At 33.9% G+C, this 12,595-nt stretch overlaps 2 protein-coding genes and 1 long non-coding RNA gene across 11 annotated transcripts in view; all 3 read right to left on the bottom strand.

The window, feature by feature from the left end:
- The window catches only part of LOC124439538 (pre-mRNA-splicing factor SYF1-like), a 42,574-nt gene that overhangs the window by 25,159 nt on the left and 4,820 nt on the right, over positions 1-12,595 (bottom strand). For 2 of the 9 annotated variants that reach the window (XR_006946358.1, XM_046989788.1), the window contains exons 9-22: positions 12,381-12,560; positions 12,220-12,304; positions 12,036-12,108; positions 11,031-11,330; positions 9,623-9,698; positions 9,142-9,228; positions 8,812-8,925; positions 8,616-8,702; positions 8,387-8,486; positions 8,207-8,316; positions 8,031-8,134; positions 7,667-7,783; positions 7,502-7,550; positions 7,259-7,376 (exon numbers count right to left, since the gene is read on the bottom strand). Coding sequence is in view for 6 of the 9 variants with exons in the window: in XM_046989788.1 (XP_046845744.1) it covers positions 7,287-7,376; positions 7,502-7,550; positions 7,667-7,783; positions 8,031-8,134; positions 8,207-8,316; positions 8,387-8,486; positions 8,616-8,702; positions 8,812-8,925; positions 9,142-9,228; positions 9,623-9,698; positions 11,031-11,330; positions 12,036-12,108; positions 12,220-12,304; positions 12,381-12,560 (1,572 nt within the window). In the remaining 3 variants the exon portion in view is untranslated. Of the gene's footprint in view, positions 1-6,599; positions 6,704-6,813; positions 6,849-6,980; positions 7,088-7,258; positions 7,377-7,501; positions 7,551-7,666; positions 7,784-7,852; positions 7,980-8,030; positions 8,135-8,206; positions 8,317-8,386; positions 8,487-8,615; positions 8,703-8,811; positions 8,926-9,141; positions 9,229-9,622; positions 9,699-11,030; positions 11,331-12,035; positions 12,109-12,219; positions 12,305-12,380; positions 12,561-12,595 lie in introns of those variants that run through there. The other 7 variants (XM_046989784.1, XM_046989785.1, XR_006946357.1 and 4 more) reach the window with 7 other exon arrangements.
- LOC124439542 lies at positions 1,245-2,697 on the bottom strand. The gene is made up of 3 exons (XM_046989793.1): positions 2,507-2,697; positions 2,093-2,402; positions 1,245-1,820 (listed from the first exon to the last, which is right to left on the bottom strand). Exons 1-3 carry the CDS (start codon positions 2,592-2,594, stop codon positions 1,268-1,270), a joined length of 951 nt encoding a protein of 316 aa, XP_046845749.1. The 5' UTR covers positions 2,595-2,697; the 3' UTR covers positions 1,245-1,267.
- LOC124439548 lies at positions 3,357-5,434 on the bottom strand. Its single transcript, XR_006946360.1, has 2 exons — positions 4,060-5,434; positions 3,357-3,915 (listed from the first exon to the last, which is right to left on the bottom strand). It is a non-coding gene; the product is annotated as an uncharacterized LOC124439548 (long non-coding RNA).

Raw genomic sequence — 12,595 nt, 5'->3', positions numbered from 1 at the left:
CTTTGTTCACCCTCTAAAAGATTGTGTGTTGTGTATTAACTTCCTAAGGGATTAAAGTGGTTTACTGATGAATTCTATTACTGAATGACCTCTTTGTAATGCAAATGCATGTAAATGATTTTTAAAAAAAGAGCAAAGCAAAATGAGACATATGTTCGGGAACAATCGCTTTTTCTTTTGTTATGTCCTGTATTTTTAAATGCATTTAATGTTGACGATTGTCTACAAACTCACTCAAATAGTTTTAATCAGCTAAATCAGTAACAATTTCTTCGAATGGTCTTTGGCTAATTTCATGATAGTACTATTTTAAAGTTGTCTCTGTTCAAATTATAATCATAAAGACACAAATGACGGAAATATAAATATTTTAATTATTCAAATGATTAAAGATCATGATTTGCACAATAATTTATACTTATTTATGAAAATTGCTCTGAGGCTAAATATACAAAGTCAAGGCACCATTTGTTGTTCAGGTTGAACTTCTACAAAAGAGATGATTGTACAAAAAAATACACTGTTAAAATCTCTTCTGATGTCAAGCTCTCTGTTATTTCGATGTCATTCATGTCATCATAATGACATAAAAGTGCGTGAGCTTTAACAATCCACCTTCAATCTTTGCATATTCGTCTTCATCGTCTTCATCAATTGGGATCCTTTCAAATTTTTCTATTCTTGCCAACGCTTCTAATTTGTCCTCATCAGTTGCTTCGCCTCTAACACACAATATATTCACACAAATGAGACTCAATACTGGTACTTTAAAGTAAATCACCCAGGAGATGTCAACTAAAAGCAGCATAGGTTAACCCATGAGACAAACGTACTTTCTAAAACCATAAGCCGCGATCTTTAATCACTACACAAAAAGAAACATCACGTTTTGGATGCACTTGATTCTTCTTCGCTTGTTCAATCATTGTTTTGAGCCTCCTTGAGAATCGATCACTTCTGAATAATGCAAATTTTAAACGATTTAAAATGGCTGCAGTTTTTATAATGCACAATGTGTACCATTTTTTAGTTATTGATATGTATTGACGATGACGCTGATCTGTTGAGCGTCTTCTATAAATACTATGCATAACTATATCTTCTCTCATAGAAATCACGCGAGCCCATTATTAAAGCAAGGGCCAATTTCTTCTCAACAATATTTGAGATGAGGTGGGGTGTAATTTTGTGTGCATGTTATTACTAGCAAAATAGCTTTTTTACAAAAGAACATACAGAATCAATGATTAATGCAAACATCTATTTTCTACAGGCAAATCATACAACAATGCCAATTTAAAGTACGTCTAGAATCAAATGAATGTTTTTTATTAATCGCTACACATTCCACAGGATCCTTACTGGGTTTTGCCATATTAGCCCGAAACAGGTGTACGGCGTACAAAACGACGGTATGCATAACGTCTTCGGAACATAAAACGTATTCGGTAATAACGACGCGAAGGGCAACGGCAAATACGACGACGATAGAAAATACGACGACGATAGAAAATACGACGACGACGACTAATGAAACGACGACGACGACTAAAGAAACGACGACGACGACTAAAGAAACGACGACGACGACTAAAGAAACGACGACGACGACTAATGAAACGACGACGACGACTAAAGAAACGACGACGACGACTAAAGAAACGACGACGACGACTAAAGAAACGACGACGACGACTAAAGAAACGACGACGACGACTAATGAAACGACGACGACGACTAATGAAACGACGACGACGACTAATGAAACGACGACGACGGAAAAAACGCTTTCTACACTTGGATCTGCTTTCACATTAGCACTACAAAATACAATGAATTAATGTCAGTCAACTGCTGCAGACCAAGTTTAGCTATCAAAACGGGAGCCAAGAATATATCTAAACAAGTAAACGTTTTCATTTCATTCAACATTATTCGTTCTCGATTTTGATGATGTGCTTCACGTTTGTGTTCCCATTCATCATCTTTCATGAAAAAATACGTCAAGAGCAACCAATACTTACAAAACGATAAAACGTAAGAAGGTAATCTTCACAAAGTAGCTAGAACGTAGCAAATAAAGTTAACTTACTTATCCTCTGACAGTTCATGTCCATCATCATTTTCTTCTAAGTCGTTTTCCGGGTTTTCATCGTCATTTTCGGAATTTTCGTCATCATTTTCGGAATTTTCGTCATCGTTTTCGAAGTTTTCATCATCATTTGCTGGGTCTTCATCATCATTTGCTGGGTCTTCATCGTCATTTGCTGGGTCTTCATCATCATTTGCTGGGTCTTCATCATCATTTGCTGGGTCTTCATCATCATTTTCTGAGTTTTGATTATCATTTTCTACTAGTTCTTTTCCAATGTTTTCCTCTGGAGAGATTTTTTCATCGGATTCTAAATAAAACAACCACCATTCTTTAATCATGTACAAAAGCTGGTCAATAAAAATGGTTAATGATATAGATAAAGTATTGAATATATGAGCTTTGCATCATTACCTTTCATAACCCCATCTTCAAGCTTCGCTTGAGCGTAAGCAAAAGTGCAAAGCAATCCAAGAGCGATGACAAGATAGGTTATCTTCATGATTAACCTTTTTTCCTGTCTTCTTCTGGTTCCAACAGCAGGGTGATGAATAATGATTGAAGACAGCTTTCCGCCTCACTATAGAGAGCTGCCACGAAAGAATATTTACATTAGGTATTTTGTAAGAAATGTGAAACATTTATGCGGGCAACAAAAGTCACAGCTTGAAAACATTTCTAGAGAAATCATGCATACATACATCTTCATTCTTTAAATTATTACATACAATTTGGAAAAAGAAATTTCTGTTAACTATTCTTAACACAACTGGGTGTCTCTTAATGCTATTGCACTATGCGGATAAATATTGAAAAAATTAAACTTGGAAAGAAACTTAGAAGATATGATATATATATATAGGAAGTTTATATTTGATGATTCTCCGTATGAAACAGTGCTCGATGCCCGAGAGCAGAGCGTAAATATGTGTAGTGGTGTAGAGAAAAATCACAAAACTACAGATTCATCCCGACAAGCCTGTTTCGTGATTGCTCACTCTTCAGGGGATTTAATATATATATCTTAATATGTTTAAAGATTGGTAATCCAGGCATTGTATTGTTTAAAATAAAAGTTTCTCCGGATTTTATAAATAATTTTATTGAGCTCTCGACTCGTTGCTGCGAGCCTTCATCAGAATGCGGATATTATCTTTTTACATGTGCCTTTAGCTTGTAGACACTTAGAGCGTCTAATTGGATTAGCAGGTGGATTAATGTGATTGGATGGGGTGAAATGCGTTGCCATGGGTTTTGCATGGTGTAATGTGATGTGAATATGTATTTTTTATACAATATATATATTTATATACATGGAAAAGAATCAAATGTACTGAATGCCGGCAACGTTTTCATGATCACAAATTAATTATTTTAAATTAAGTCAATAAACATTGTTAGTCGTTAACGTCTGATTTGTTTGCAGACATGTGCTTTACCGATTAAGCATCCAGCGATTTTGTCTTTTTTATGCAAAACTGCGACATTTTACTCATTAAACATCTCAGGGAAATGCTGTTACCACGTACTACCAAAGAAAACGTCTAACTTTCCATTTACTTTCTGAATCTCTCCTGGTTTCACTTTGGCACAATTGGCTTCGACGTATAAATCTTTTCTGTGCTATTTTCTGCAGCTCTGACGGCGCACTCAAAGACTTTTACAAAAATACCATGTATAGACTGGCAATGGAGTTATATCCAGGTGAAACCAAAAGATGTCGGAAAACACATAAAACGAAAAAACTCAATCTCTACCGCTCATTACACTCTTCATTGACGACAATTCTATCACATTTCCAAAACAATAACATCCTTTTGCTTCTGTTAAAAAAATTTTGTTTCTACTTATAGCTTTCGTATGAAATATTTCATTTGTTGTACACGTACGTCTACAGGAAGATATCCAAAATAGGGGTTTAATTAGGTCAAATTTCCTAAATCATAATTGAAGAACATCTGTCATACTTTAACCCTGTGCGTTCCAAGCTCTTTAGCTTTGTCATTTTTGTACGCAATACGCCAAGCAACTGCATATTACAATTTTCAACTACCTAAAAAATGTCAGTAAAGCCATTTACACGGATTAACTACCATAGAAACTCATGACAAATTCAACTACTGGATCACGAATAAATGATACAATTCAAGACCCACATACTAACGCCATCAATACATGTTAGATGTGATAATCTAGATCATTGCAACTCTACCATTGAATTTTTTCCCCTGCTTTACCAAAATCGTTCTTTCATTATTTCTGCATAAATCATACAAATATATCTTTTCTTTTTGAAATTCAGGCATAAAAGTTATCCACTCAAAGCATTTTCTATAGCCTGCATGTATTCACTTCAAGGTATGTAGTACCATGCCAGCAATTATTGAAAATGCAAATTTGTAAATGAAGTATAAAGTTATTACAAATAGATAATCGAACTTCAACACGCTATTGTGTGTGAACTACTATGTCTATATAACGGTATTCTATCGGTTTCAAAAATCAGGCTTTAATTATCGAATGACATGTTTTCAATATCAAATGGACCTAAAACAAGCAAATACAAGGCTGATAAACAAAGTTGGTAGGAATTAATGTTATTCACGTCAGACATACTGGGGGTCTGATACAAAAGAATATTCTATAGGTGCTTTTATGGACTCCAGCCGACGTGGGTAAATTTTATTGTTTAGTAAATCCCAAAAGATTAATTGCAAAATAAGAATCACATATTTCATTAATTAGCTCCTGTGGGAATTTCACTGCTAAATAACCTCTTTATTGTAAAAGTGAAAATTTTATTAAAAAGAGCAAAGCAAGATGAGACATGGTCGGGAATGATCGTTTTTCTTTCGTCATGCACTGTATTTTTTAAATGCATTTAATATTGGCGATTGTCTTCAAACTCACTCAAATAATTTTAAGTTGCGAAATCAGTAACCAATTTTTAGTATTTATATTTTAATTCCTGGTCTGTCAAGGAAACCTACATTAAACAACAGCAACTCGCAGCAACTTTCTAGAATCATTAAATCATACAACAAGTCGACGCAAACCTTTCAACACCTAAATGTCTTTTGCACACCTAATTTTGTCATTCAACTGGCGACGTGGGTTCAGTAGGGTTCACTACAATTACAAATACTTGTGAACGTGTACTATTGTAATTCAGTCATTAAGCATCACCAATGGCAAAAACTGCTGTAACAAAAACTATGTATCTTGTTTTGACACAAATATTTCTATAACAATTAATCCACTTTCACCATTCTTCCAACGATATCTAACGCAATCTCAACTTCAAATAGTTTGTGTGTAAGTCAACAATGTAATGCAATGTTTACATACTTTTAGGTCTGCTTCTTTCAGTTTGTAAAAGCCGATTTCAATATGAATTTTCTTCCGCTTTGCGTCAGTTGCTAGGATAGTAGATTCACACCTGTCGTTATTAACTCCCACGTAATTATACACAATTAACCTCTTAGAGAAAAAATAACTTTTTCCTCGTACTTTAAATTCCAAAAAGTAAACTAAGCGTGCCCTCAATCGTATTTTTAAGCAAAAATATGATAAAAGTTGTGCTAGTGTCAATGTGATTACTAAAACCATGTCACTTGTAACGATTGCCATTTACAGAAAACGTTTTATAATGATCCTGTTGAGTGTGTAATGCAGAAATGTTATTTCAAAGGAGACGTGACTCATTCGCTCATTCATTTATTCATATTTGTTAAGTTGATAAGATAAAAAGACACTCACGTTATGTTACTGAAAAGTAAGCTAAGATAAAATTACATGCCTAATTCAGATAATATTTATTATGTTAGCTAAACCTGCACTATATTATAATTATTATGTGCTAAGAGCTATAAGAACACTCACTTTGCTAATATGGATGCTAATTAATCAGTCTAAAATAGGAAAGAGAATGTGATGACAACATAACATTTTATGGGTCTGGTGTTAAACTTGCGTAAAATTAACAAACGAAGGAAGATTCTGTAACTTTGTTCACTCAAGTTATGTGGAATTAACGACTTTTACTTCATAACAAAACACAAATTACCGTTTGGAATCAAATGTATTCATTACATCTTAATTTTGTTATCACACTTTTTGTGATTTGATCATGGAAAATTTGTAAACAGAATCGTTCAAAATGAAGAGTTTTCATCGTAGTAAATTCCAAAGCTGTTCATTTTTAAATGAATTCGTCTCATCACCTTGTAACTCGAATGGCAATACAGAATAATATAATTTCATATTCTGCGTCACAATATATTTATTGCTTGGCGCGATAAAATTTGGTAGACTGGCACTATACCTTGATTGGTCCAAAAGTACCTTATCTGTTATTGGATATCCACCAATACGGAAGCTAATGTCGAGGGTTTATGTAAATGCGAAATCATACAAAAGCATTCTGACTCATTTGAATGTCGTGACTGTGGTGAAGTTTCCTCCTTCAAAAGTGATACATGACGAAAACAAACTTTTCAAATAACGATGAAGTTAAGCTCCAAAGAGCAACCAAAGCAAGAATGTTCCATGACCGTACAACTTATTATCCATCAATGAAATCTAGTCGTCTTTTATAAGGCTTCCAAAAACCTGAAATAGTACGATAACATGAAGTGGATTAAAGATCACGATTTGCACAATAATTTATAATGATTTATGAAAATAGCTATGAGGTTGAATATACAAAGTCATACTTATACCTTTGAAGGCACCATTTGTTGTTCAAGCTGAACTTCTACAAAAGAGATGATTGTACAAAAATACACTGTTAAAATCTCTTCTGATGTCAAGTTTCATATTTACGCGCTTTCTGTTATTTCGATCTCATCATAATGACATGAAGGTACGTGAGCTGTCACAAATTCACCTTCAATCTTTGCATCTTCGTCTTCATCGTCTTCATCAATTGAGATCTCTTCTGGATTCGCTATTCTTGCCAACGCTTCTAAATTGTCCTCATCAGTTGCTTCGCCTCTAACACAAATTAAATTAACACAAATAAGACTCAGTACAGTTAATATTAACTAAATCACCCAGGGATGTCAATTAAAAGAAGCATAGGTTAACGGTTAACCTATGAGACAAACGTATTTGCTAAAGCAATAAGCCGCGATCCAAAGAATAAAGCCTAACATTTCTTTTTACCTCACAAAAAGAACATCACGTTTCGGCTTCACTTGATTCTTTTTCGCTTGTTCAGCCATTGCTCGAGCTTGTTTTTCCAAATTCTCCATGTCATCCGCAGACATACCGGTTGCCGCATCTGTATAAGTTAATAAGTACATCTACATTTGCCAACAAAAAATATTTAACGGCTGTGGTGAAAAAGGAAAGAAGTGTGCTAGATTCAATACACTTAAGTTTTCCTTGCATAGTCGTATAACTCACCAGACATTGCTTGAGATGCAGCAAGCATTTGAGCGGACATGAAGTTAACCTACATGTGAAAAAATGAGAAAGATTAGGTGAACGCATATATGCATGTCCGTATAATTATCAAATAAATAGCTTAAAAAAACAAGTGTGTAATTGCACATGCCATTTCATCAACACCTGCGTATTATACTTGGCCTGTACGCTCCTTTTAATGCGCAGCATCTCACGAAAAGTGTCTTCGTTACCATGATGAACCTCAAAGTCATGCCAAGTCTTCCAAAAGGATGCTGTCGTCTAAAATAAAGCAAATTGCCTGTTTATTTAACCACGACGCTCAAGATTATATATGTCTTGAATAATTACCCTTGGATCGGCCATTTGTGAAGCATGCATGTACAGAACACGTGCGCGATCTATTTCTCCAAGTTTACGTTCAAGTTCAGCAAAGCGAGTGCACATTTCTCTGTCATTTAGACGAAAGACCATCTCACAATTGTATACCAAATATATACACAAGTTCCCATACAAAACTGTCTCTTACCGAGCCTGGTCATCACCAAGAACCTCGATGGCTTTTTCATAAATCTCTCTTGTATGTGTAACACCAAATATTTCAGCAGCTCTCTTGATATAAATATTGAAGATCTGAACAGATAAAGCAAGGATGAGGATTAAATGAAACTAAGCCTCGTAACTAAATCCCTACGTCTGTTGCACCTCAAATTGTTCTTCAGGCAGCACTGCTCTTGTTGCTCTGTCGTAAATGGCCATTGCATGACGAGCTAGACCGTGATCCTCTTCGAGACGTGCGTACATCAGATAAAAGGCTAAAGAAAGATGAAAGGGAGTTTGTCAACGTAGAGTTAATCGAAGTTGCTGCATGATGGTAATGTTAACTTGAAAAAATTGTTTCTGTTGAACCTTTAGCAAACTTTGCTGGACATTTTTCCAAAGCTTGTTCGAATAAATCACGAATACGCTCAAGTTTAGTTCCACCCTTGATGTGCAAAATTAGAAAGAAAACATTTTAAGATTTACCAAGGTTTCACAACACACTAACTGTGTGGCGATGAAATAATCTAAGTTGTAATTTTTTAATAAATAAACAACAAAACAATAAGCTCACATATCGTTTGATAAACTTCATTAAGTACGTGTTCCAAACATCAAAAACATTGGGCCATTTAAACATTGCAACGCCACGTTCGAACACCTGACAATGATAAAAATTTCATGGAAATGCATTTACCAAAACAAACCTAAAGTAATACTATAACCTTATGAGATGGTTCACGAATTTTAGTATTTAACAATTCAATTACCTTAAAGGATTCTTCAAAATAATGATGTTCCTCCAAAAATACAGCAAAGTTAATGATAATCTGAGGGTTGGCAATTTTTAAATCCAAAATGCGATCGTAAACGGCTTTGGTCGACTGTAGAAATAAAGCCATAATAGATATTATTGCATATGAATGTCTGTGTTTGGCAAAAACTATACATTGGCCACCTCAAATGTTCCTAAACTATCATTGTATATACATAGATATCCCCATTTGGCAAAAACTATCCATCTGCCACCTAAAACGTTCCTAAACTATCATTGCATGTACATAGATGTTCGTGTTTGATAAAGGCTATCCATTGGTTACCTCAAATGTCCCTAAACTTTCCTCCAAATCAGCATACATTGACCAAACCTTCAGTGATTTATGGAGGCGTTTTTGAACAGATTCTGTCTAAATTAAACAAAAGAAATACATTAAGTAGTGTGATCCAAGGCATATTTTAACATATACGCATACTGGTAATTCAAATACTTCATTGCGCATAATATAGAGTACGCTTGAAGTGAGAATGCTTATTTCATAACAAGTTGATTAATGTTGTTATCAAATTGCTCTACAAACACATAAAATACGTAGCATTTACGAAATTGTAGTTTTGAAAATTACACTGTAGAAAGGTATTTCCGGACACTCTGTCACGTGACTCATGCTTCACAGGTTTTTTTTGAGGTTTATGGCCTCGCAGTGTAAAATCCTTAAAAATATCCCTTGGTGTGACATGCCTTAATAAAACAAAAATACATCACCACAGATTGCCGGATATCCTACAATGTCCCATACATACCTCATCATAAAAACTAGTTCTGCTGGATGGCATCGCGGTTGCCTTTTTCATTACGTCCAAAGCTTTTTTATAGTTTCTATACAAATAAAACGTAAGAAATAAAGAAAGTCATGATTCGTCCAACATGAATAATGTATGTAATAAGACGCTGTAGCTACAAATATGTATTACTAAATACAGTTCGGCCTTTTCTCGGAAAAGTTTGACGTTTTGATGCGTTTCTTGAGTTGCTCTAACTTTTTTCATATGCTTTGTTAGAACTAAAACTGTGCTATGTTTTGTTAGAACTAAAACTGTGCTATGTTTTGTTAAAACTAAAACTGTGCTATGTTTTGTTAGAACTAAAACTGTGCTATGTTTTGTTAGAACTAAAACTGTGCTATGTTTTGTTAGAACTAAAACTGTGCTATGTTTTGTTAGAACTAAAACTGTGCTATGTTTTGTTAGAACTAAAACTGTGCTATGTTTTGTTAAAACTAAAACTGTGCTATGTTTTGTTAAAACTAAAACTGTGCTATGTTTTGTTAGAACTAAAACTGTGTTATGTTTTGTTAAAACTAAAACTGTGCTATGTTTTGTGAGAACTAAAACTGTGCTATGTTTTGTTAGAACTAAAACTGTGCTATGTTTTGTTAGAACTAAAACTGTGCTATGTTTTGTTAGAACTAAAACTGTGCTATGTTTTGTTAAAACTAAAACTGTGCTATGTTTTGTTAGAACTAAAACTGTGCTATGTTTTGTTAGAACTAAAACTGTGCTATGTTTTGTTAGAACTAAAACTGTGCCATGTTTTGTTAAAACTAAAACTGTGCTATGTTTTGTTAGAACTAAAACTGTGCTATGTTTTGTTAGAACTAAAACTGTGCTATGTTTTGTTAGAACTAAAACTGTGCTATGTTTTGTTAGAACTAAAACTGTGCTATGTTTTGTTAGAACTAAAACTGTGCTATGTTTTGTTAGAACTAAAACTGTGCTATGTTTTGTTAGAACTAAAACTGTGCTATGTTTTGTTAGAACTAAAACTGTGCTATGTTTTGTTAAAACTAAAACTGTGCTATGTTTTGTTAAAACTAAAACTGTGCTATGTTTTGTTAGAACTAAAACTGTGTTATGTTTTGTTAAAACTAAAACTGTGCTATGTTTTGTGAGAACTAAAACTGTGCTATGTTTTGTTAGAACTAAAACTGTGTTATGTTTTGTTAGAACTAAAACTGTGCTATGTTTTGTTAGAACTAAAACTGTGCTATGTTTTGTTAGAACTAAAACTGTGCTATGTTTTGTTAGAACTAAAACTGTGCTATGTAGAAGAAACTTCGAATAGTAGACCAGTTTTAACAAGATAAATGAAAAATGACTTTGGCAGCACATAAAAAGCAAGAAATCAAAGCTTATACGTATAATAACTTACTCATTTCGAATCTCCATTTCTGCGTATTCACACCAAACACTTGCAAGATCATCGACACGACGATACGACACTTTTGTCGCCTTTTCAAATATAACTCTTGCCTCAGCGATCTGTTTATGTTTTTCGTAAAACTTAGCGAACTCCACCCAAAGAGTATGAGGCTTCCCTGTGGCTTGCTTCGGCTGGACGGTTTGCACAGCTTCAGTATACGTGTTAATGACATCTTTTGGCTTGCCTTCAAACAGCTTCACTCGTTTATGCCATTCGTGAACATTATGAGGATTTTGACGAAGAAGAACACTGGTGATTTGAAAATATAATATTGTGATCAGAAATGTAGTGATGACAATTTCATTGAAGAATTTCAATGACATATTTTACCTGTCAATACCATATTATAGCAGTCAGTACTATATTATATCTGTCAATACCATATTATAGCTGTCAGTACTATACTATACCTGTCAATACCATATTATAGCAGTCAGTACTATATTATATCTGTCAATACCATATTATAGCAGTCAGCACTATATTATATCTGTCAATACCATATTATAGCAGTCAGCACTATATTATATCTGTCAATACCATATTATAGCAGTCAGTACTATACTATACCTGTCAATACCATATTATAGCTGTCAGTACTATATTATATCTGTCAATACCATATTATAGCAGTCAGTACTATACTATACCTGTCAATACCATATTATAGCTGTCAGCACTATATTATATCTGTCAATACCATATTATAGCAGTCAGTACTATACTATACCTGTCAATACCATATTATAGCTGTCAGTACTATATTATATCTGTCAATACCATATTATAGCAGTCAGTACTATACTATACCTGTCAATACCATATTATAGCTGTCAGTACTATATTATATCTGTCAATACCATATTATAGCTGTCAGTACTATATAACATATATCTGTCAATACAACATTATACTTTTCAATACAATATTATACCTGTCAATACTACATTATACCTGCTCAGGAGTAAAGGTCTACGGTCCATTAAATTCTCAAATCTTGCAAGACGCAGTTCAAGATCAATCTCTTCTAAATATTCAAATATAAAACCACATTATTTTACTTCAATCATGAAAGCATGTACATTTTATTCATATCTACTCTTTGTGTTTCTTAAAGATTCGAAAAACATCTATGTACCTTCTTCATCCATATCTTCCCCATCTGTTCCTTCCATCTTCGTGTTTATCATACTTTCTTCGAATTGAGCATACGCATCAAATATCTACAAAAAAAAGTCAACGGAAAACATTATTTCATTTGGCCAAAAGATGTTAATAACTGTCTTTATGGTGACTCACCTGTCCAAAGTCCCTGACTGTCATAACAGTTTGAATTGCTTCTTCATAAACATCACGTGCCTTTTCAAAATGACCACTACGGATGTAATAATCTGCCAAGGAACACCATAGTTGACCCAAACTATCTGTAAATCGTCTCAAGCCACCACGAATAATATCAGCAACTTTTAGACTTTTAACCTAAACATTTGAGGGGATTATTATCAGCAAAGTTT

Source organism: Xenia sp. Carnegie-2017, unplaced genomic scaffold (genome assembly GCF_021976095.1).
Source record: "Xenia sp. Carnegie-2017 unplaced genomic scaffold, XeniaSp_v1 HiC_scaffold_19, whole genome shotgun sequence".
NCBI lineage: Eukaryota > Metazoa > Cnidaria > Anthozoa > Malacalcyonacea > Xeniidae > Xenia > Xenia sp. Carnegie-2017.
This window is presented reverse-complemented; position numbering and strand designations above follow the sequence as displayed.